At 30.3% G+C, this 26,436-nt stretch overlaps 1 protein-coding gene across 4 annotated transcripts in view; it reads left to right on the top strand.

Annotated features, from left to right (window-relative positions):
* The first annotated feature begins 2,296 nt into the window (after positions 1-2,296).
* The window catches only part of LOC127729661 (adenylate kinase isoenzyme 5-like), a 59,315-nt gene continuing 35,175 nt past the window's right edge, over positions 2,297-26,436 (top strand). For 2 of the 4 annotated variants that reach the window (XM_052237509.1, XM_052237510.1), the window contains exons 1-14: positions 2,297-2,488; positions 4,131-4,338; positions 5,332-5,484; positions 7,198-7,353; positions 7,494-7,669; positions 8,830-8,943; positions 9,322-9,513; positions 10,843-10,921; positions 12,272-12,490; positions 13,223-13,398; positions 13,918-14,031; positions 14,355-14,546; positions 16,359-16,436; positions 18,271-18,289. In XM_052237509.1, the coding sequence (XP_052093469.1) occupies positions 2,429-2,488; positions 4,131-4,338; positions 5,332-5,484; positions 7,198-7,353; positions 7,494-7,669; positions 8,830-8,943; positions 9,322-9,513; positions 10,843-10,921; positions 12,272-12,490; positions 13,223-13,398; positions 13,918-14,031; positions 14,355-14,546; positions 16,359-16,436; positions 18,271-18,289 (1,936 nt within the window). In that variant the 5' untranslated portion in view covers positions 2,297-2,428. Of the gene's footprint in view, positions 2,489-4,130; positions 4,339-4,645; positions 4,691-5,331; positions 5,485-7,197; positions 7,354-7,493; positions 7,670-8,829; positions 8,944-9,321; positions 9,514-10,842; positions 10,922-12,271; positions 12,491-13,222; positions 13,399-13,917; positions 14,032-14,354; positions 14,547-16,358; positions 16,437-18,270; positions 18,290-26,436 lie in introns of all 4 variants that reach the window. The other 2 variants (XM_052237511.1, XM_052237513.1) reach the window with 2 other exon arrangements.

Here is a 26,436-nt window from a genome sequence, read left to right on the forward strand (position 1 = left end):
GTTTTCCCGTTTGAATGGTTTTACACTAGTAATTTTTGGGGCCCTTTATAGCTTGCTGTTCGGTGTGAGTCAAGGCTCCGTGTTGAAGACCGTACTTTGACCTATAATGGTTTACTTTTATAAATTTTGACATGGATGGAGAACGGTTATCTCATTGGCACTCGTACCACATCTTCTTATATCTACATATGTCAATAATTTTTTTTTAGTTGTTTACATCCTGAGTGTGCAGCTAAATAAAAGATTAACTTATTTTTGAAACTGCAAATCAAAAGTTTTTTCAAAACGAATCATAGATGTATATCTTACTAGGAACTACATCTTTTCCATAGTAAAAAAAAAATCCGAAATTTTACATAATTCTAAAAATTTATCTATTGCATGAATTCAAAAGGTCTCAGCTACAAATGTATCATAAATAATATTGACCTTGTAAACTCTATAGATTTCTCTTTTTGTGTTGTTGGGTTTCTATACATTTCATTACCGACTTTTCTTCACATCTAAAAGCAAATGCGAGAGGAGACATGCCATCTCACTTGAACCGATTGATTTATTATTTGCTTAATCGCGCCGAGTTATTTGTGATAAATAATTGTCATATTATCTTCTTTTTAACTATAGGCATACGATTTGTGTGAATACAGATCATCAGAATATTAATATACTGTATTATTCTAATAAGACGCAATTGACAGTTTATATCTCTAATAACTCAAAAATGATTTTAACGATACATATTAAAGCGCTAACTTGATGATAATATACATATATGAAGGCCGTACGGTGAACTATAGCTGTTAACTTCTATGTTATTTGGTCTCTGGTGGAGAGTTGTCTCATTGGCAATCATATATACCACATCTTCTTATTTTTATATGTGCATGGCATCAACACAATATCAAGGTTCGAAGATTAAATTGATTACAAGAAAAATATACCCTCTTGGTTTTAATCAAAAGAATCCGCTCAAAATAAAAAAAACAATCCGACATAAACAAATCAACAAACAAGTTAAAGTTAAAAAAAATTCTAAACAAACAACATGCAAGCAAAACAAATAACAATAAAAAAAACACCAAAAAAACAACAACAAAAAAAAAACCGAAAAGACACAAGTTCCTTAAAGTTACATAAACAAACGTAGAACTGAAAAAAAACCACACAATCTCAAAAATCAAACTTTGTGTTTGTGCGATATTTAAGAACGTTTTCCTTTAAAGGATTATAAGAAGGGAAAATATCAAGGTGTGAAACGATCTTTTAACATTCAAGACTATTGATATCAAAGAACAAGCTTAAAAAAAAGAGTGATTAATTAAATCATCTTAACTTGAATAAAAAAGAATGTATCGTTGCAGGACCGTCGTGGAAGTTGGGCTGAATATTTTTTTTTTTACATTTTTTCGCTCATGACAATCTGATTTAAATTCAGATCAAGCGTACCTCTTTTTTGTGAGCATATATCAGAGATCTATGTTTTAATTTGATTAATTGCAGCCATTATTTACTTGCAGCATTTTAGAGGGAAATAATTCCAAACATCCCGCAGAATAAAATCACTTAAGTTCACACCTACAGTATTTACATTCGAAAAAAAAAGAAATTCATCGAATTGTTCGGTCTTATAATAAAGTTAAAAACTTTAAGTTAAAACAGAGACCTATTATATAATGTCTCCGGTTGATTTGACTTGATAGTTTTTTTTACTGTTTTGGAAAGTCAAAAGATTCAAGTAACCGACACGTATCAAAATTCCGTTAAATAAAAATATTTACAGGAACAAAAATAATAACATTGTAATTTACTTTTTGACCTTGCATTCTTTCTTTCTCTAAAGAAAACAAATCTACAAGGTGCAGCTGAGAGTGAAACTTAGATAATAAAACTGTTTTAAATTTTTCGTCCCCAAAACCTCTGTGTTTGAAACATGAAGTCTTTTCATATTAGAAAGTTTTTGAATAATTGATATACAGTATATTAGACCAGTGACATATGATAAATGTATTTTAAGTCTGCTAAGACTAGGGTTCTTTCATGTTTATTATTAATTCCAACTGTTTTTGGTTATTATCATTAATATTTGGATATATCAATCCGCATTATTTTCATATTGTTAATTAAACTTTTTGTGTCGAAAAGGCCTTTTAATCCTATCATATCAGTGCAATAAAATTTTCAAATAACATTTAATTACAAATTAATTGTTGAAGACGTATTACATTAGTAATTAGGGAATAAACAAGAACTACTTTTCTTACAGCAAGCCGGAAGACTTTACGCAACCTATTTGTTGTCCTTGGATACAGGTGCTTGATGTTCTGAGTGAATGCAAAACGCGGTTTCCCAAAATATTCACTAATCGTTCTACATAACCGTCAAGATACCACGAAAAAAGGAATCCTACATCCGCGTCCGTAGCGGAAAGATGAGTACGGAGGATGCAAAAACCTACTTGTCAAAGCGAGAGATTCCTCGCTTGTTTGAGGTGAGAAACATCTTTCGAGTTTCATTCAATTTCCAGTTGACATCTGCAGCTTTACAGATGTTATTTTAAAACTTTAAAATTATGTTTATTGTTATACGTTTGACAGTAGTTTACCAATGCCAAAAGAAACAGTCAGATGACACTAATTTGTATAAAGCTGAAACACGTATAAAAATAAACCTGCTATACATTTGATCATATGATATGATGATATGAGAAACCGTATGAGTTCCCGTACATTTTTGTTTGTTTTATTTGTCTGCTTTGATGTTATGTGACTCGTCAAGTGCTGACATTTTCTGCTTATATTCAATTTTACAGTCCCATAAATTATTTCGATATACATGTACATTTATACATATTTAAGAACAGTAGTTTACTGTTACTATGTATTTAATTTTTATTTTTTTGTATGTTCTCCCATTATGACATCATATGGCCGATGCCCATGTAGTATTGCTGACCTGTTGTTAAAGATTTTCAGGGCCTTCGTATATACAGACCTGCATCAACGTTTCTTCCATTTGAGTTCATTTTAGTAGCTGATAATCATTGTTTTACACTTAATTTGTCTATACTGCACAGTTTCATTCCAATAAATCTTGCTTCTGTTGTGATATTGTAATTGGTTCTTATTTCACCATGAGCAACATATTGAATGCTAGAGCAACTGGAGCATGATCTGCCTACCCTTCTTGGGGCTAGGGTTTTCGATGAGGTACCCCAGTCCTAGCTGTTTATCAATTTAATATGAAGTGTTTTGAAGACATTGTTTTGAATTTGGTCTTAGTAATGTCTGTTTTTCTGAGCCATATGATTTTTTATTGTCTTTTTGTTGTCTTCTTCCTCTTTTATATACTTTGCTGGTCAGTATAGCCACCATAAAAAAATGATTTTGATTCATATCAGCCACTGGTCATACATTTTTACAATTCAGTAGCCATGGATATTTCTAGCAATCCTTAGGGTTTGGTATTAGGACCCATTCTCATTGAGAACCAGTTTAAAATCAACCATAGTTCGCCAAAAAAATGTTTTTTTTTAATACCAGATTGACCTGATTTTAAAAAAAATGGCATTAAAAAATCCTGAAATAGCATTAGACATGTTAAAAGGCCCACTCCAAAATAATTGTATAAATCCCTTAATGTTGAATTTCGTGTTTAGGAGATTAAAAAAAACCAACCAAAGAATATTCCATTCAGGCTCATATCTCCATTTGTGTCTGATATCTTCAGTACAACGGAACATATTTGCAGAGTATCATATACATGTACATCTAGTTGTGGTACAATGGATAAGATAATGGTAAATTTCATGTACATAAACAGACATGTATATTTGAATATGCTCAGTGAAACAATACCTTTACTGTAGCTGTAACAGAACAATAGTAGCATTGAAGATACATGCAGACTGTAGCTGTCACATTTGCTTTCAGACCTGCCATACAATGTACACATGATTTCAAGATAAAAATGGAGGGTGTACTAGAAACAGTAGCCAGATTAACATCAAACCTTTAGTACTAAAGTTCAATTTGTTACATTTGCATGGTACTGCCGGGCCATGCCCATGCATAGGAATTACTTAATGGTTTGAAAAAACATTTTTTTTTAATTTCATTAAATTTTATTTACAGAGTTTGATGACTGGTCTGATGTACCACAGACCAACAGATCACATCGCTTATCTGATAGACTGTCTAGCTAAGGTCAAGGACAAAGGTCAAGAAAACTTGGCATGGAATTCATTTGTGGAAGCAAAGAGAGCAAAGACTCCACTGCCCCCTATAACTCCAGATAATGGAAAACGTCCAAAATCCAGGTCAAAAACACCAGCAAAAATAGGTAATAGGATATTCAATATCTAGTTATACATGTACTGAGATTCTAATTAGATTGTAATGAAAAGATTTTACTGTCAATTTTAAATATCTATAACACATGTTTTTTCACTTTGTTTTAAGTGTAATTAACAATGTAATATTTAATGTAATTATATAATTTACACTTTAGAAATAAGATTCTAGTTGCTCATAAGAGATTTTAATAAGAATGGCAATGGTCTTTTTGATTTTGATTGGGATTTTATTATTTAGAGTAATGGAATTAACTTCATGCTATAGTTTTATTACAAGTCAATTTTGTTTGTCAGGTCAAGAATACTTTTGGGTCGAAAGATCTGGCAAGTCTGTAATAGGTACATGGTATGGAGTTATCTTCCCTAATCAATGAGTGAGAGTTGTCTCCCATTTATGATATAACAAATTGAAGAGGCTTATTAGCCTTTTTTGATTCACATCATGTTTACTAATGGATGTAATATGCTGTCATGGGCTGTGATGTGACTTCAGCAGTTAATTTTACTCTTTCACATTTAATAGATCATACCATTTAATTTGTTTCAAACAATGGTTTTCATAAAAAAATAAATTTTACCAAACAGGCAAAGTATCAAGAGACTAACACTTCACAAACATCTTGCTTTAATAAACAACATATTAATGTTTAAGTTGTAAGTGCATGTTTGTCTTAATTTACAGATTTGATAAAATTTTCAAAAAGTTCTCTTGTGTAACTTCCAACCATTTCCATTTAGAACATGGCTGTAAGCATTTTTCATTATATTATTAGAGAAACAGATTCTGTCTCTTTACCCTGTATTTACAATAATTAGCCACTCTCCGTTGAAATTTAAAATGCTAGGTTAACCCCAAATTTTAGATGTTGAAAATTTAACCATCACTAGTGGATAAATGTATCGTAATCAAGAGGGTTACTTGGTATATCTATGCATATTTTTCAATCACTTCATATCAATCTCCATAAATTGATTTCCAGACTCTGAGAGAAGTAGCACACCAGTGGACAGACAAAGGTCTATCACACCAATTGATAGAAAAGGGTCTGTAACCCCAGTTGAAAGACAAAGGTCTTTAACACCTATAGATAGGAAAGGGTCTGTTACCCCAGTTGATAGTAAAAGGATTCAGGGTAAAACATTGCACAATTGCTTCAAAGTTATTTCTTAAGCTTCATCTTATATATGTACTTCTGTTTTCTTCCTGTCATTACATATATATATAATATGATACAATTATAAATGTAAACCAGTAAGAAACATTTACTTATCACATGTGGCCATAAAATATCGTAAATCATACTTTATTACAGTGAATGCCCTGAAAATTAAAGTAAGCAATTTATGATTTTTATTTATTAAATAATTGGTAAGGGATTACATTTCATGGCTTTTAGTATGTGAAAGCGATATTCTTTGTACATGTAGGTGGAAATTTCATTAGGGTTTAAATTTCATAGATCATAAATTATATCTATCCATGAAACAGAAAATTAAAACCACAACAAAAATTTCTGCTTTCACAATATATTTCTATATATAACTTAAAATACAACTTTACTTTATAATTCTACTCAAGTGATTTGTCGATCAGTAAAGCTTTCTAAAATATTTATTATATATTAGACATTAATAGGAATTACATTTACATATACTATAAGAAAACACACGAATTAAGGAATTTCATTTATAATAATGATAAGTGTGAAATAATTCAGACCATGTTACCCTCTGATAAAGGCTCATGAATCTTTTATTATTACAAATTGTCAGAAATGTTGAAATTGTGATTTTAGGCTTCCAATGACAATCCAGTATAAATATAGGATATTCAATGTCTTTGCAAACACCAAATGAGTTATCTCCCATTTATTGTATTTTCATAGGCCAGATTCAATATTTACTTAATAATTTGGTTATACACAGACTTAAAACTTATTCAGAGCATATTAAGTATATTTACTTAAAAGCACATATGCACATGATTGCATTTACATTTACTCACTATTGCACACATTGTACATACATTTAATTAGATTAATTTCTATATCTTTTCACAATACTATCTTCTTTTATATATATATTTTACATATATGTATATACTTCTCTCTCTCTATGAATGTATAACTATGTTCAAATTTTAATAAAAAAAAAAATAATCACCACAAAAAGCCATGTCAATTCAGTTTTCATCCTTAATATTTGTCTGTGTGTTGTGACAATTTTCTTTAATAATATTTTAATTTAAAAAAAAGTTGCAAAAAAATACTCTATGCTGGTTTTGATCCATTTTTAATGAGATAATAATTTTGCAACACCAAAAAGAGAAATTTTATCAAAATACAGATTGTTCATAAATGATGATAAGTTTCAATTTTATGTGTTTTTTTTTCTGGATTGAAAAATGAATCTCACCTAAAAATCAATCACCTATTTTTCTGTCTTTTAAACATAAAATTTGTATGGTGTGACGGTGGTAGTAAACAGGAAAAAAAAATATTTTCAATATTTGAAAATTGTGTTTCTATTTTGAACTTTATAATATATGAAAACACTAGGAGTTAACACACATTTATTTACAGTAAATAAAGATTTCAGTAGCACAACAATACATCATAAAACAGATAAATACACAGAAAAACCCTGTTTATAAGCCAATGGTATTATATTTCTTTAATAGAGCATGCATTTTAATAAAAACAGAGTTAATTGTTTATTTTTTATACATTGTGACCTGGATGGAGAGTTGACTCATTGGCACTCATACCACATCTTCTTATTTATATTAAACACAAAAAACACAATTAATGAATGAAAAAATACTAGTTTAATGTTTTGAATTTCAGAATCACCTGTTCCATTGGAAGAGAAGAGAGGAACACCACTGCCCCCTATTACAGATCCAGTTGATTCTGCAAAAATAAATGACAAAGTCACATCAGACACAAAGGCTAAAACTGTGGACAAGGACATTCCTGATGTTCCCATTGTATTTATCATGGGTGAGTCTTACAATGTCAAGGACATAGCAAAACAAAATTATGTGATATTTATCATTATTTATTATTATGAGTAACCGTAAAATTTAATGAAATTTCTTGAAAAAGATTCTATAACATTTTTTAATTTATTTATTATATAGGAGGTCCTGGTTCAGGAAAACTCACACAAGTAAACAGCTTACTGAAATTAGCTGAAGGATGGGTTCATTTGTCTATGGGAGATATCTTACGGAATGAGATCGCACAGAAAGGCAAAGCTGAGGATAAATGGAGTATGATTGGAGATCTAGTATCGAAAGGAGAAATGGCACCAGAGGTGAGATTTTACATCAATAAAATTGCTGGAGTGCACTGACCTATAGCTGTTAACTTCTACATTATTTGGTTCCTGCAATCATACCACATCTTCTTATTTTTATATGGAGTTCATTAATTGGAAAATTGTAAGGAAGCATCAACAGCTTATGCTGTCTTAAGAATTTCCTAATATCTTGTACTAGATTAATGAATGCATTTTGGGAGAATTTTTGAATTAAATACCAATTAAGTCAGTGCTCTCTTTAATAGCAAAAATAAACTGCAGTTTATTAAACATGTGGTGTTATAAACAGTATAAATATACCATTTAAAGTTCATTATCCAATTAAATACCAGCATACATTTGTACTGTAAATTCAGAAATTTTTGCTATGTTTTTAAATGAAACGGCTTTTTAAATTTCCATTGCATCACAATAATAAATGCATGCAATAATTTCTCACAATAGGATTAAGAGAGTTTCTTCTGTCTGTGATAGAAGATCTGTCATACAATAACAGAAAGGAAATTAATTTAATCTTACCTTTAAAATGAATGGCAAAACATTCAACCATACAAAACCCTCGTGGGTGGTAGTGGTCTCTTGTTTGCTTGGTTGCCTTGGGTGTGAGAGGCCATGGGTTTTATCCACAGCCTGGACAAACTAAACAAATTAGAACTGGTATTTGCTGTTCTTTTCTAAGCACCAGAGTAAGAGCAAAGACTGGTTGGTGCAAAGTCAAAATAATGCGTCCAGGAAGCGTGACATATCTTCCTGAGAGCTGTTTCTTTGGGAAATAGACCATAAAAAATTTAGCTTTGTTTGTCTGTCTAGTACAAAGTAGGCTTCATGTTTCATTTGCTCTCTTGTGAAGAGTTGTCTCATTGGCAATCATACCACATCCTCTTTTTTATATTCATATACATATGACATTACATAGCCTGGTCCTGATATGCATGTAATATTTGCCACTTGATGGTAAACACTGATTAATCATTGTTATCATACTAACACACATGCTGATCTATGATTTAATAATAAACCTTCAATGGTATTTTCAAACCTACCGGTAGTTTAATTTGAATAATTCCAACAAACCAGCTGAATTGGTTTATCTTTTACCTGAAATATAAAGTTTAAACATAATTTGATGGATCCTATATTCTTTATTTTGACAGGAAGTTACAGGAGAACTACTTATGGATTCATTCAAACGACACAAGAATGCCAAGGGATTCATACTAGAAGGGTACCCAAGAGATATGGAACAAGTTCAAGAGTATATGAAAGTGGTATGTAAATATTCAACTATAGAACTGAAGTTGTATATTCTGTTTTAAAACCAAGCAACATCTCATACATTCAATGAACCAAACAGTTTTATTAGAAACCCGTATACTATAGTACTACATCATTTGGTCTCTGAAGGAAAGTTGTCTCATTGGCAACAATTTATACCACATATACTTATTTCTATAAAGCCTAATGAGTCAAGGAGCATTAAATCTTAATTTATTGAACACAAAGTAAAATACCATTAAAGGGATGCTTTCACAGTATTGGATTACATTTAGTGAACGATGCTTAATTTTACCATAGATGTATAAACATCTATGATTTTACATATGACAATGTATATATGAATACAAAGTCATATTTTTAATTTTCAGATTGGCAAGGTGAATGCTGTTTTCTATTTGGATTGTGAAGAATATTATTGCACACAAAGACTTCTGCACAGAGGACAAAAGACAGACAGGATTGATGATAACTTGGGGGCCATCTCAAAGAGGATAACATTTTTCAAAGATAATACATTACCAGTGGTGAAATACTATGATGACTTGGGTAGAGTGTTTGTGGTAAGAAATACTGTTAAAGTTTTTCATTTCTGCAATATTAATTCACATTTTGTATATGGGGTTGAAAATAGTCTCCCCTAATGGATTCTTTGAAACCAACACCCGTTGAGCCCAATGGAAATTTATATTTTAGTAGAAATCATGAGGTGTTTTTTTGTATTTCTTTCTTTACATTGGATATTAGTTATTTTGATACAGAAAGAGGACTTTGATACAAAGGGGGCAATATCATAACCATTAGTCCAATGAAAACAGATAACTGCCAAAAAGAAAAAAAATGGAAAAGACAAGCAACAGTCCACAAAATACTGCACAGTCAAACCCAAAGATTAGGCATTACAAACCCAATACAAAACTAGGGTAAACTCAGGGGCTCCATAGGGGAAGACAGTTCCTACTCCATTAGTGGCAAAAATCTTGTTACTCATTGTAAGCAAAACTTTGGAATTTGAAAAAAGTTTTTAAGATCTAACAAAATTAAAATGGGAAAATTAAATTTAATAAAATTATCATTGCAACCGAATAATTGGCTGTTAACCAACTTGCTTTTGTGTACAATATTGAAACCACTTTCACAAGTAAAAAAACCTGAATATAAATAGTAGCAAATATGTCAAACCTGGAGCTTTTCTTATATGAATATGAATAAGTCTACAAAGTTACATTTGAAAAATATAAATTGCCACAAAGTTAGCTTGAAAAAAGTAAAATCTTAAAAGCAGCACTTGAAACCAAGTAAATGTTCAACTAAGTCAAATACGGTTATAACTATAAAAAAAAATATTTCAACGAATGAATAAGTGCTGTGGAAATATAATTTTGTGAATGAAATCAGAATAATTCTATATAAAATTGAGAATGGAAATGGGGGATATGTCAAAGAGACAACAACCCGACGAAAGAGCACACAACAGCCGAAGGCCACTAATGGGTCTTCAATGCAGCGGGTAAATCCCGCACCCAGAGGTGGTCCTCAGCTGGCTCCTAAAAAAAATTGTGTACTAGTTCAGTGAAAATGGACGTCACCCTAAACTCCAAAACATAAAAATGAACTAAAATTTAAAAACATACTAGACTAACAAAGGCCAGAGGCTCCTGACTTGGGACAGGTGCAAAAATGCGGCGGGGTTAAACATGTTTTGTGAGATCTCAACCCTCCCCCTATACCTCTAGCCAATGTAGAATAAAGAAACACATAGCAAAACGCACAGTAAAACTCAGTTTAAAAGAAGTATGAGTCCAATGTCAGAATAGGTAACAAAAGAAACTAAGCAAAATAACAATGATACATATATGTATGTATTTATATATTGTATTGCTTTTTAATAGGTAGATGGTGACAGAGACACAAAAGAGATTGCATTTGAAGTAGGAAATTTGTTCAAATTCCTTAAAAAGAACAATTTTGGTAAGTATTTCAAAACATGTCACAAATACTATGGTTTTAATTCTGATACACCTAATACAATTTTCTGGAAGCATTGAAGATAGGATTCATATTTTGTAGTTACTCATTTAGAACCATTTTGATAAGTACTATTTTTACCCCCCCCCCCCCCCGATAGACAGACTTTAAACTATTTAACAGGGATAACAGTATCAAGAAAGTATAAAAAGAAAACAAAAACAAAAATATGTAATACTAGTGGTAGGTTTTACGCAACTGGTTTAAACCAAGCCTTAGTTTAACCAAACCTACCCCTTGTATAACATTCACAGTTTCATATTTAGAAACAGTTTTTTGTTGAGCCTTCGACTTTTGTCGAAAAAGCGAGACATAGCGATCCTACATTCCGTCGGCGTCCACAAATATTCACTCTGTGGTTCAAGTTTTTGAAATTTTAATAACTTTCTTAAACTATCCTGGATTTCTACCAAACTTGGACAGAGGCTTGTTTATGATCATAAGATAATATCCAAAAGTAAATTTTGTAAAAAAAAATTCCGTTTTTTCCGTATTTTACTTAGTTTTTCTGCCACTTAACATTACATTCACTCTGTGGTTAAAGTTTTTAAAATTTTAATAACTTTCTTAAATATCCTGGATTTCTACCAAACTTGGAAAGAAGCTTGTTTATGATCATAAGATAGTATCCAGAAGTAAATTTTGTAAAAAAAAAAAATCATTTTTTCAGTATTTTACTTATAAATGGACTTAGTTTTTCTGCCAGTTAACATTACATTCACTCTGTGGTTAAAGTTTTTAAAATTTTAACAACTTTCTTAAACTATCTTGGATTTGTACCAAACTTGGACAGAAGCTTGTTTATGATTAAAAGCTAGTATCTAGAAGGAAATTTTGTTAAAATTTTGTTCCATTTTTTCCGTATTTTACTTATAAATGGACTTAGTTTTTCTTCCAGTTAAAATTACATACAGTCTGCAGTTTAAGTTTTTAAAACATTTATTAGATTCATAAACTATCCTGGATTTTTACCAAACTTGGACAGAAGCTACTTACAATCAAAAGATAGTATAGAAAGGAATATTTTTATTAATTTTTTTCCTCATTTTTGTTGAGCCTGCGATTAACAGCAAAAGTAGGCGAGACACTGGGTTCCGCGGAACCCTTAAGAATTTTTTATAAAAGAAAAATAAAAAGTTAGCAAGCAGAAATTATAATTTTGAACTTCATAAATTTAATTGAAGGTTGGTTAAAACACTTAAAATAAAATTTAAAGCCTGAGTGTTGATTTACAAATGAAATGAACTTCAACTTTTTTTAGATACTTCAATACATTGATAACTTTTATTGTAGAACTGAAGAATGCTAAACCATTGACTGCCCCACCCCCACAGAAGAAACGAGAACGAAGGCCTTCTACACCTAAACAAAAGGACAGTAAAGACAAAAACGACAGTAAAGTTAAACCTGAAGATGTGATAGTTCCATTAGCTACACGACCTCCAACGATTGATGTACCAGACACAGGGAGGAAAGAAGGATTACCTACATGTCCAATCATTTTAATAGTTGGTAAGTTATCTCCCTTTATTAACCATTATTTGTGATGACTATTAACTACAGGTACATGCATTAATAAAGAAGGGTATATAACCCTTTTTTTTCATTGAGTAGATTATTTCCCTTTTTAGTAATGTTATTTTCTTATCTGGATATATAACCTACAGGGTAAAAATTCTTAAAGAGGAGTTTGTTAGGTCATCATTGTATATAATAATACATTGGTATTACAGTTCATGACTTTTTATTTTCCTCCAAATTTTTATAGGGGTTGGATCATAAAAAAATCCAAATTAACTTTCACTCCAATATGCTGCTGATTTTGACTGTCCTATCTTTCATAATTGTTGGCAGTTTATATTGTGGTTCATGTGTTAGCTCTCTGTTGGTTGAAAGTCAATTGAGTTGTGTGAGTTAAATTTGATTGTTTACTCATTGTGCTTTCAAATATAAATAAGGACTGCAGGTATGTATTAACTCAACAATCTTCTGTAATTCTGAAAGAGACAGATTCTATTACTGCATCCTTAGATTCAAATTTTCTCAATCATCAATAGTAAATAATCTCATTATATTTAACAAATATTTATAACATTTGTTAGTCCAATGGTTTTCATGATTATAAACTTGATCCAATAAGATGTGACAAATACTGTATCCCATAAGTTAGATGCAGTTGTTTAATTATATACATTTGTTTATATTAGTTTTTTCCATATCATAAATACTATTTTTATATTTAAGGCGGACCTGGGAGTGGTAAGGGTACACAATGTAAAAAGGTTCTGGAAAGATATAAGGAAGTTGTCCATCTTTCTATGGGAGACATTTTACGTAACCAAATTGCTACACAAGGATCAGCTGATGAGAAATGGGGTATGATTGGTACTTTAGTGCAGAAAGGTGAAATGGCTCCACAGGTAACCTCAACTTAATGTAGATATCAGAAACTTAATCAATTTTAGCGTTTTATTTACAAGTCTTTTTTTTTTTTTTTTGCCCTGAATATGTATGAAGTATTTTGTAAATTGACATTAAAAAAACAATGATCAGTCATATTTCCAAGTATTAAATATATTTTGTGAATTGTTTACCAATGAAGTTTGATAAAGATTTTTTTATTTAATTTCATTAAGAAAGATTTTTTTAACATAAGTATAAAAAATGAGTCAAGTTTCTTAAAATCTGAAATAATGCACGGGAAAGTTGTTTTTAAAAATCTATTTTCAATAACAAACTTTTAAAAACTTTGTTGACCTACATGTGCCTAAATTGAAAGAATAACAAATGACTTGTAGTTTTGAAAACAGGACAAAAACTTGACTACTTTATAGATATTTGTTAAATAAAATATCTTGGACAATAAAACTAATTTTGAACAACTTACTGATAATTTTGTCTTAGTGTCTAATGAATGGTTTGATTTGTACTTGTATTAGGAAGTAACAGCCGAACTCCTGATAGAACAAATTAAAAAGAACAAAGACGCTGCAGCTTTCATTGTAGAGGGGTACCCCAGAGATAAACTACAAATGGAAGAATTTAATAAACATGTAAGTAGGCAGTTTTTAAGGGGAATAACTCTATTGTCTTTAAGAAAGCTACTGAATGAATCTGAAACATTCTTTAATTCATATAGTTGAACAATTGATTGAAACAAAAACCTTGATTCAATTGTAAATTTTTTTCTTATACTTGTAGCTTATGACTATCAATAACTTAATGTGTGTGGAGTGGTTTGGAAGGAAGTTTTGACAAAATATTTCATATAATTCTTAATGTATCTTCACCAATTGCAATCATCTATTAAGGTTATTTTTTTTATTGTATACAAACTCATGATGTAACACATATTATTTAATACTTCTATTTTTAGATTGGTGGATTAAATTTTGCAATATTATTAGACTGTGAAGAATATTACATGCAGAAACGGTTACTGGACCGAGGAAATGCCAGTGGTCGTATTGATGACAACTTAAACGCCATACAAAGTAGGCTCACATTCTTCAAGAATAACACATTACCCATATTAAAACATTTAGACGACCAAGGAAAACTTGTAGCAGTAAGTATTTATAGTAAAAAAGTTGCAATAAAGTAAAGGGAGAGAACTCAATAAAGTCAAGGGAGATAACTCAACATTATTATTGAAAAAGAATTGAGAAGGGGTAAACATACATGAGAGAACAATCTGAAGAAATACTTAGAAATAATCAATATGTTAAAGAAACCGATGCTTTTATTGCGGTTTTTCTTTATGGCAGTTGATGGAAAGGTTTCAGTGCTGAATTTAAGAACAATCCATCTAGCATAGTATACTTTCTGAAAACTCTATTTAGTACATAACTGTTGAAGGGAATTCTAAAATGTATTACATTTATTATAATAATTGCATTGTCATAAAACATGTCTTATTATGTGACAATCCATTAATTCTGAATGAATTTGCCAGCACCATTATTTGGGATATGAAATTTTAAAAGATTTTTTTCTCTGGTAAAAATTGTCATTTTGCTGAATATCAATTGAACAAACCCCTAAAATATTTTGATCATGTCTTGTAAGAATCAAATAAATATTTTAAATTTAAGTCTCCCTGAAATTCAAAGAAGCAAAATTAATTTTGTGTGGCCTTATTCCTTAAAAATATCCAATATGAAAAATTTTCAATTTTCAAAAACATAAAATCAGAACATCCAGAAGATCATGTAACATGATGCCAACATCATTTTGTTTTGGGAAAAAGTTCATATGTCACATTATGATTTTTGTTGAGCCTGCAACTTTTGTCGCAGAAAGCTCGATATAGGGATAGTGATCCAGCGGAGGAGGCGGCGGTGGTGTTAGCTAACTTCTTAAAAGCTTTATATTTTCCAAGTTGGAAGACCTGGCTGCTTCATACTTTGTATATAAATGCCTTATGTTATGAAGTTTGCATCTGTCATATGTCCATTATCCTTGACCTCATTTTCATGGTTCAGTGACTACTTGAAAAAAAGTTAAGATTTTTTGTAATGTTAATTTCTCTCTTATTATGAGTAATAGGATAAGTATATTTAATATGTGTGTACCTTGCAAGGTCCTCATGCCAGTCAGACAGTTTTCAACTGACCTAGACCTCATTTCATGGATCAGTGAACAAGGTTAAGTTTTCGTGGTCAAGTCCATATATCAGATACTATAAGCAATAGGTCCTATTTGGTGGATGGAATGATTGTAAGGTGAACATGTCCAACTGGCAGGTGTCATCTGACCTTGACCTCATTTTCATGGTTCAGTGGTTAAAGTTAAGTTTTTGTGTTTTGGTCTTTTTTTCTAATACTATATGCAACAGGTCAACTATATTTGGTGTATGGAAATATTTTACAAAGTACATGTCAGTTTGGCAGGTCTTATTTGACATTGACCTCATTTTCATGGTTCATTGCTCAGTGTTTAGTTTTTGTGTTTTGGTCTGTTTTTCTTAAACTATAACCAATAGGTCAACTGTATTTGTTGTATGGAATGGTTGTAAGGTGTATATGTCTGTCTGGCAGGTATCATCTGACCATGACCTCATTTTCATGGTTCATTGGGCAATGTTTAGTATTCCTGTTTAAGTCTGTTTCTTAGAAACTATAAGCAATAGGTCAACTATATTTGGTGTATTGAATGATTGTAAGGTGTACATGTATTTCTGGTTTGGTTTATCTGACCTTGACCTCATTTTCTTGGATCATGTAAAGTTTATGTGATACTTGTAGTAAAGCTTTATATTTAAGACTATCAACATAAAATCAATGGTCAGTAAAGAAGGCGAGACATTTCAGCTTGGGCACTCTTGTTTATTACATGTAATGAGATAGATCAAAATTTTATTTATTCATCTTTATTGTAGATTGATGGAGACAGAGACTTAGATGAAATATTCTACAACATCAGTCAAGTTTTAGATTTTGCATTTTTCGGCAGAAAGGTAGGTTGTACATAATAAAGCCAAATTTGTGTTTTTCTTAGTTTTATCACCACTTGCTGGTAGGTTTTATATATGGGGTCTGAGATAAAAAAAAAAATTAAACACGACAAAATTCAGGTAATTTTTTTTATAATTAAGGAACTAAGATTTGTAAGGGACATTTGCGTATGTCCATAATCAATATTTTGTTCAAAATTAAACTTTTTATTTCGATGTGTAGTTTGCTAGCTAAAATTATTGAAAAAGATCAATTTTGATTTTGAAATATTGCATCAAACTGTATGGTATGTTATACTTTATATGTTCGTATTTTGATTATATTTGGCTGGTACGTTTTAAAATTTGATGACGTAAAACAGACATGGCATAAGACTATAATTTAAAAAAATGCTATATTCTCGTCCAGTATTGTCCCTGATTTTACTGTTCACTGCCCGCAATCAATTGTTGTTTATAATATAAAAAAGATGTGGTATGATTGCCAATGGGACAACTCTGCACAAGAGACCAAATGACACAGAAATTAACAACTTATTTGCTTATTTGTCTATATGAACCTAGTAATTTTATTAAGAATTAAACTAAAATCTTACTGTCTTTCAATTAAACTGAAAAGCTAAAGATTCATTTTTCATAGCCAAAAAGAATAAAAGAAAATTTAAATTTGTCAATAAATAATTCTTTTTGACAAATTTATGAGGATCATTTATAATATTCTAATCCAATTCTAAGAAAGTCACCTTAGAATTATTGTGGTTGATTTACAGTTATTTCTTGTATATAAAATTATTTCCCCATGAAACCTACATACATTTCCCAGTAAAACAATGCTACATTAAGATCACAATTATTGATATGTAATTATATACAGTGGGGCCCAGAAAAGGATAATCCTTTGCCATGTACAGAAATATTTACTTATCTATTTATTGCTAACTGAAATGATGAAAAAGATTGAAATGCAATCTCTTGTTTAATTTGAAAAAAAATGATTCTATAGCAATTTGTTGAAGCTGTTATTCTGAATTGTGTACAGTTATGCCCCTTTATGATACATTGTATGCTATTTAGAACATTTGATCTGCAAATTATTGTTAGGGACCCCTTTTATCTCACTGCTATAAGAACACCTGTAGATTTCTGTGAGATATTGAGTTTCTGAAGACTAAAAACATTTACTTCTTCAAATGAATGTAAGTAAATAATTATTATTTATTAATATGTTTAATATTTTGTGATTTTTTAATTATTGTTGAAACTTGTATGTTTTTTAATCAGATTTAAAGCATTAGGGAACACAAATTAAGACTCAAAAACTATTTTAGACTGTCATTCATAAAATTCTGTAAAGAATTTACAACTTTTCCTTATTAAAGTATGAATTACCTCCTTAATATTAAATATATGAATTTAATTTCATAAATTTGAATTATACACGACCTTGCTTTCATTTCAGAAAGTAAAATATTTGCCTGGGTAGCCTTCTTTATCTTAAGTTTTTCTTTTTGATTTAAAACTTTTTCAAGAAGCTAGTTATGTTTGCTAAATGTAAATTCAGAATAGATAGTATAATGTCTTACTAAATTTTTATGTAGAAATGATTTTATAACACAGGCTCTTGAAATCAAAGTTGGTTGGTGGTTGCATTTTCTTAAGGAAATATTTGATAATGAAAAATGATTTGAGAGTTCTGGTTTATAAGATTATCCCCCCCCCCCCCCCCAAAAAAAAAAAAAGAAACCCAAAATAACCAAAAAAAACACATTTGAGTAAGGAACAAAATTAATTTTCAAAATGAAAATGAATTATAATTGTGTGTATTGTTTATTTTCAGCCAAAGCCACCAGGAGCTGGTAAGTGTCATTATGTATTTATCTGATATTTTAGATAATATGTGTAAATCACTGATCACTTACAGATTACATAAACAATAATAACCACCATTGTTTACATGATCCACACAGCATGGTAGATTAGTGATTAAACAGGCTAATTGTAAAGAATGTGATTATGAATACATTTATACCACATCAAATATGTTTGTAGGCTGATATGAAGGTGTGAAGGTGGTGTGTCAGTTGAAAAAAGGGAGATAACCCATCTGTTCAACTTGGCTATTTTAAATAATGAAATAATCATCTCCATTCACATAATTTATAATGGCCTTTTGTATGTGGTAAGAGTCATTCATAAGTTATAAGCCTTTTTCCAAAGAATGCAAATGGCTTTCTTAAGACAATATTTATTGGGTGTCTTTTTCTGAATGCATCCCTTCTAGGCATGTTGCAAAAATGCTTTTTGTCGAGCCTTCGACTTTTGTCGAAAAAGCGAGACATAGCGATCCTACATTCCGTCGGCGTCGTCGTCGTCGGCGGCGGCGTCCACAAATATTCACTCTGTGGTTAAAGTTTTTGAAATTTTAATAACTTTCTTAAACTACCCTGGATTTCTACCAAACTTGGACAGAAGCTTGTTTATGATCATAAGATAATATTCAAAAGTAAATTTTGTAAAAAAAAAATTCCATTTTTTCCGTATTTTACTTATAAATGGACTTAGTTTTTCTGCCAGGAAACATTACATTCACTCTGTGGTTAAAGTTTTTGAAATTTTAATAACTTTCTTAAACTATCCTGGATTTGTACCAAACTTGGAAAGAAGTTTGTTTGTGATCATAAGATAGTTTCCAGGAGTAAATTTTGTAAAAAAAAAAATCCATTTTTTTCGTATTTTACTTATAAATGGACTTAGTTTTTCTGCCAGTTAACATTACATTCACTCTGTGGTTAAAGTTTTTGAAATTTTAACAACTTTCTTAAACTATCCTGGATTTGTACCAAACTTGGACAGAAGCTTGTTTATGATTAAAAGCTAGTATCTAAAAGGAAATTTTGTTAAAATTTTGTTCCATTTTTTCCGTATTTTACTTATAAATGGACTTAGTTTTTCTTCCAGTTAACATTACATAACAGTCTGCAGTTTAAGTTTTTATTTTAAAACATTTATTAGATTCATAAACTATCCTGGATTTTTACCAAACTTGGACAGAAGCTACTTACAATCAAAAGATAGTATAGAGAGGAATATTTTTATTAATTTTTTTCCTCATTTTTGTTGAGCCTGTGATTAACAGCAAAAGTAGGCGAGACACTGGGTTCCGCGGAACCCTTACGAATTTTTTGGTTTAAAAATATTTTACCAAGTATCATTCAATATACAACAGAAACATCTAAAACTTGAAATAAAGGTTAAACTATCAAAAAAATAAGTGTCAGTATAAAGTGTATTTAAAATTTCAGAAAAAAAAACCCTTTTAAAATCAAGGGCAGATAATTATATTGAATTGAATTTTAAAATTGGGTTTTTTTTATTTTTCAAGAAAATAAGGCCTGTGACCCCCTATTTTTGTCTCACCAGCGATGCGTATCGTAGGGATTGCTTTTCCGGCAATTCCGGCTCCGGCGTCAAGAATTGTTAAGTTTTCTGCTTAAGTTAGTTTGATGGGAACTAATTCTGATAGATCATTGATATTTACTATGAAGTTGCATTACTATCAGTACATATCAGTTTGATAACTATTATGAGGCCCTGCCCCCTAAGTCATGATCCAGTGACTTTGAATTAATAAGCTATTTTCATTGTTAAGCAATTTTCAATGTTAAGTTTTTGAAAGACGTGGAAAGCAAGACATACAGATTGCCTTTCCCACGACAACAGCTCTGGCTTCAACAATTGTTGAGTTTTCTGCTTAAGTTAGTTTGATAGGAACTACTTGTGATAGATCATTGATATTTAGTATGAAGTTGCATTACTATCAGTTCATATCAGTTTGATGACTATTTCGAGGTCCTGTCCCCTAAGTCATGGTCCAGTGACTTTGAATTCATAAGCAATTCTATGTTAAGATTTCTGCTTAAGTTAGTTTGATAGGATCTACTGGTGATAGATCATTGATATTTTGTTTGAAGTCGCATTACTATCAGTGCATATCAGTTTGACAACTATTTTGAGGCTGTGCCCCCTAGGACATGGTCCAGTGACTTTGAATTAATTAGCAATTTTCAATGATAAGTTTTCTGCTTAAGTTAGTTTGATATGAACTACTTGCGATAGGTCAATGATATTTTCTATAAAGTTGCATTTACTATCAGTGCATATCAGTTTGACGACTATTTCAAGGCCCTGTCCCCTAGGTCATGGTCCAGTGACTTTCAATCAATTAACAATTTTCAATGTTAAGTTTTTTTATTAAGTTAGTTTGATAGACTTACAATAGACAATATCGTCTATAAAGTTACATTGCTGTCTGTACATCTCAGTTTGTCAACCATTTTGAGGCCCTACCCACTAGTTGGGTCAGCAACTTGGAATTAATTAGCAATTTTTGTCTCGCCTTGACGGAGTCAAAAAGCGAGACATAGGTATGCTGTTTCCGGCAGCGGCGGCGTCAACAATGTATTAGTTTGTGATTAAGTCTTGCTTATGGTGAACCACTAGTGGTAGGTCAATGATATTTGGTATGCAGTTGTATAAGCATTGGCATATCTCATTTTCAGGGAGATTATTTGGCCCTGCCCCCTCAGTCATGGTCTATTGACTTTGAAACTTTTGCTTAGTTTTGATGTATTAGTTTGGGATTAGGTCAGTTTAAGGGGGACCGTTAGTGGAAGGCCAATGTTAATTGTTATGCAGTTGTATAAGCATTAGCACATCTCATTTCCATGGAGAATATTTGGCCCTGCCCCCTCAGTCATGGTCTATTGACTTTAAAACTTTTGCTTAGTTTGCATATGTATTAGTTTGTGATTAGGTCCATTTAAGATGAACCACTAATGTTAAGTCAATGATATTTTGTATGCAAATGTATTGGCATTTGCAAGTTTCATTTCCATGGAGATTATATACCCGCACCCCCTCATTATGGTTTATTGACTTTGAAACTTTTACATAGTTTACAAGTTAATGTTTGTGTTTAGGTTTGTTTAAAGGGAACGACTTATGAAAAGTCAGTGGTATTTGGTATGCAGTGGTAGTGGAGATTGTTTAGCCCTGTACCTTCAGTCATGGTTCATTGAATTTGAATATTTGCATAACTTACATGTTAAAGTATTGCTATTTTAATTTCAAGATTTGCATTATCAAAATAACAAATAGGCGAGACATATCTCTGTTTTTACAGTTTATTCAAATGTTATTATTATAATGTTGCTTATAAAAAAGATCATTTCTAGGCCCTGCCCACAAGATCATGGTCCAGTGACTTTGAAATAATAAACAATGTTGCTGTCCATTAGATTTTTTTTCTTCTGAATCTTATGCTGACAGGCAAACATATCTCTTTGTCAACAGTTTATTAGTTGATATTTCGGAAGCCGAAGTATTTATGAATAGCAATTCTCTCATCAAATTTTAACCAATTTTGTTGCTTAATGTTTCCTCAATATGGAAAAATTAAGTTTGCCCTATATAAAATAATAGTGATTTCGTAAAGTTCAATGTATTTTAAGTGACCACCAGTTTTTATATTGAAATTTTAAAGTACATTGATCCAGAAGTCTTTTATAGAAGTATAAAAAAAATGTATCATCAGACATTTAGACACCCCAGCTACCTTAACATTTTTTTTTACTTGAACACTTTAACGAAATATTCATAAATAATGCAAATTTGATAAAAAAGAGAAAATATGAAGATATTGCTTTAAATTTCGATGATACAAATATATGTCATTATCAAATTAACTTTTTTATAAAGAAATACATTAACTGTTTTTTTTTTTTTTTTTTTATGTTATATCTATTACTGTGTCACAGTAGGCATGGATCAACTTTTTTTAAATTGGTATAAATTAAGAAATTGACATAAATGTTGTAATCATCGTTGCTTGAAATATTTTGTTAATTCACAAATTCAGGTTTTATAAATTTAGATATAACTGAAAAAGGCATAAAACTAGTATTTTGTCCCACTGCAATCATAGATTATATGACATATTTTGTGATATTTTTTATCTTACCATAATTTGTACTTTTATTATATGTTTTCATAAACTATATATATTTTGTTATACTTATCATATGGGGTGCAATATCACATATGATGTTCAGATTTCACAAGGCGAAAAACTGGTCTCTACTAACCCCTACACCTTTCTGTGTGAATCATCTTGCATCATGCATAGTATTTTCTGCAGATTTATAAATCACTAATTAGAATGTACCAGAAGTGTTCAATTTCTCTCAAAATAAGTGTAAAAATGAAAATTTTGATGGTCATAAATCACTGAAGAAAACGAATAGTTAAAAATTTTTTACTTTTAAACCCAAACAACCAGCAGATTTGTAATTTTAGTCGGTTATTCAAAAAAATGCCAAAGATAGTTAAGTTTTTTTCCTGGAATTTGTTACCTTCAGAGGACACAGAAGAAGAATGTCGATCTAGGTAATTGTGCACCCAAAATTATGAAGGCCTTTTCTGAAAATAAAATATTGTTTCTCACATGACCAACAGAATTTTCAGTTTTTTTGTTTGAATTTTTTTTTTTATGTCACAACTTTGCTATTTAACATTTAACGATAAAGCTGTACTTAAACTAATCATTTTTGTGATAGTGAGTTCAAGTGATTGAAGAGAAGCAATTTTTGATTTTCAGAAGTGTCTGTCTTATTTTTTTTCTTCTTGTAGAAATCGTATTATGGAAAATCAGTTATTTTGAAATTAGATGCACTGAAATGATTATTTTATGAAGGACTAAACAGTTTCTAGTTGGTGCTTTAAAAGTAGTTATTTGAAAAATAAAATGTAGAAACAATTCAGCTATTTACCACGCTTATTTTACTTTAGCCCTGACTTGTGAGCATGACCTTTTTTATACTTCAACATAAGCATGGCACCTTGGAATGACCTTGCATGTTTGTTTATTTACAGATGAAAAAGAAGTTGCTGAAGAAGTGATAGAGAAAGATATTGCACCCGAAAGCTCCACGACAACCGGTGACAATGTTGCAAATCCATCACACACGGAAAAATTAGATGCAGCGGGTACCTAGCAGATAAACTTTTTCACAATGAAACATTTAGATTAGCAGTAGATAGATAAAATGTGTACGGATTTTCAAAAGCTCAGCCAGGATCACAAATAACCATGGAACATTGACATAACTTTCTGATGTTTCAAAGCTTTGTCTTTGTATCTCACATAAAAAATAGGAAAATCGTCGTATCTTGGTTCTATTCTTTAAAAATCTAAAAATTTATAATAAGTTATACTGATTTACACAGGACTAGAGAATTATTATCTTCTTATAAGATTTTTTTATTAAAATGGTCATTGGATATAAGAACTTTTGTCACCTTTTTTTCACAGAATATTTTTAATGCTGGATTTATATAAGGGCCGCTACAGAAATTCTCTTATAGTTAGTTAAATTTTGTGTATTCAAAGTTTTTTTCAAATGATTAAGATTTAAACAAAAGTGTTATAACAGAGGATTTTATCTGCAACACAGATTAAGTGAATCTCCAAGAACTATAAACCATCAATAGCTATAGCTATCTTTAATGTGAATAAAATGATATTTGACAGCAACCCTATGACCTAAAAAAAACAAAAGACGTCCGAAAGGTCAATTTATAGGTCTTCAATAATAGACTAGGGTCTAAACAATATGTTTTGCTCTACAGCCTACTCAAGACTACTTGTTAAATAATTTAAAAGATCCATCATAGGTCTGCCTTAACTTCAACACTAATTTCCTAAAGGGACATAAAGATGCAATTATTTTGTGATAAAAACAATATTATTACTTCTAATAATGACACTTGCTGTTGTCTCATTAACATTTTCCCATTATCTCCTTCTATTCATACTTTGTTTGACCAGAATGTGTACTCTCTATTTGTGGTAAAAAGAATAAGACCATTCAGGAATATATGTTTGATTTGTTATTGGTCAGTTACAAATATTGTGTAATACTCATGCACTCTTGTGAAATACACAAAAAAAAAATATGAAATATAACATTCAGTGATACAAGGGAAAGTACTCCAATTGCATGATATTTATGCAGCTTTTTTTTTGTTTGAAAAAAAAAAAAATCAGTATATGAATACCTCAAACAGAATCGAGACCTTAAATGTAAAGTTGTTTTAAATTTTAAATTAAATTCATATTTTATCAAAACTATGCAATCATATTCTTATTCTATGAATTGCAATGTTTATTTAAGTGAATTTGATATCTTTTAAAAATTGTGTTCTTGAAGAGATATCTTTTAATATATCTAGAGGGAAAAGAGTGTAACATATTTTTTATGTTGCCTCCAAATTGTTTCTTGTTAATTTTAAATTAAAATGAACCTGAATTTACTATATGTAATATTTTATATAACAACATATCTACAAACCTATCGAGGCTTGCATTTATAAGGCAGCAGTTTTTGTGTTATATTTGCCTGTCTAGCTACACGTTTTTTTGTCTTGTTGATTACAAATTGTAAAATCTAACTGTTTTGCTTGTATTACATATTTGAATCTCATTTTCCAAACAGAGTACATCTTCACTATTTTATGGTAATCAGAATATTTGGTTTCAATACATTTATACTAGTACCTCTATCTTTGGTTCTTTTAAAATCTGCTTGTTTCTTTACGGTATATTGGCTTGAGAAACAATTATTAAATGAATGGTCATGATAGTTTCAATAAGATGGCTTTGGCTCTTGTCAATTTACACTAATTGATAAAAGTGCTCACTTTTAATTTGCTCATATAAAATCAATATGATTGAATTTTTATTTTTATAAACTGTTATACCAAATTATTGCAAATCGGCATCATTTCAATCAATTTTTATTACCAAGCAATTTCATAAGCTTATATCTTTAAAAAAAAATATACTATATGCAGTTAACTTGGATCAATCAGCATGTCATGTAGAAAAGGACTTTGGCATATAAACTTGTGAATGGTTTTCAGTTGAATTTTCTTGACATTTACAAATAATATAAATATGCCTTACTTTGCATTACATTGTTTAAACTGGGAGAGTAATAGAGAATGGCCATAATGAAAAAGAAGGGATATGTATGTTAAACCAAAACTCTTTTGAGAAAAATATTTTTGATTCATGTTTTATTTATGAAATGTTATAATGGGTAAAACCAAGTTAGACACACCATTTTTTATTTTATCTCTCTATTATGTATGTGATATTCTAAGTGCTGTGATATTCATTTTATGTTTTGAATCTTTATTATATTTAGCAGCAGAAACTTGTATTAATTTTCTTTATAAAAGAACTGTGATTTTTTTTTTAATTCTTCAATTAACTGCCTTGCATATTCAAACACACCCTTAATATAGTAATGGCTGATGCAACTTTGAAGATGAAATTCATTCCTTGACATTTTTTTTCACATCGAAAGGGACTTTAAAAAAGATTTTTAGGGAGATAGGTAATTTTGGATCAGCTCATGATATTTTAATGTTAAATGTCTTTGCATAACATTTTTGTAAATTAACAGACAGATTTTTTTCCAATATTCTTGGAATATGAGCTCATGATTCAATGGCTATTAACGGCTTTTTATTTGACAATGAGAACATTTAATTTCTTATGTTCATACTCTTTGAGGTAATATGTAATTACCAATGAAAAGAAAATAAAAAAACTTGTAGAACACAGTTGTAAGATCTTGAATGGATATCTGTTGATTTTGTTTGTGTATAAATTTTCATTATGGAAAGTACAAAAGCCAGTAACTCAATTGTTGTAATTTTTTGTTTGTTTACATTTAATCAGACCGAAAATTTTCTTTCAAATCTAAGTGGCTTTGTTTTATGAACTGTTTATGCTTGTAAACAATGATCATGACACTTTCTAAGCCATTTTCAAAGGGAGGTAATCATATTATTAAGGGAGTTAATCTTACAAACAATCAGTCTTTTATCATATTTAGGCTATATCGCTTTGTATAAAATTAATATATGTGTCAATTCT

Source organism: Mytilus californianus, unplaced genomic scaffold (genome assembly GCF_021869535.1).
Source record: "Mytilus californianus isolate M0D057914Y unplaced genomic scaffold, xbMytCali1.0.p SCAF_2, whole genome shotgun sequence".
In the NCBI taxonomy this organism is placed as follows: Eukaryota; Metazoa; Mollusca; class Bivalvia; order Mytilida; family Mytilidae; genus Mytilus; species Mytilus californianus.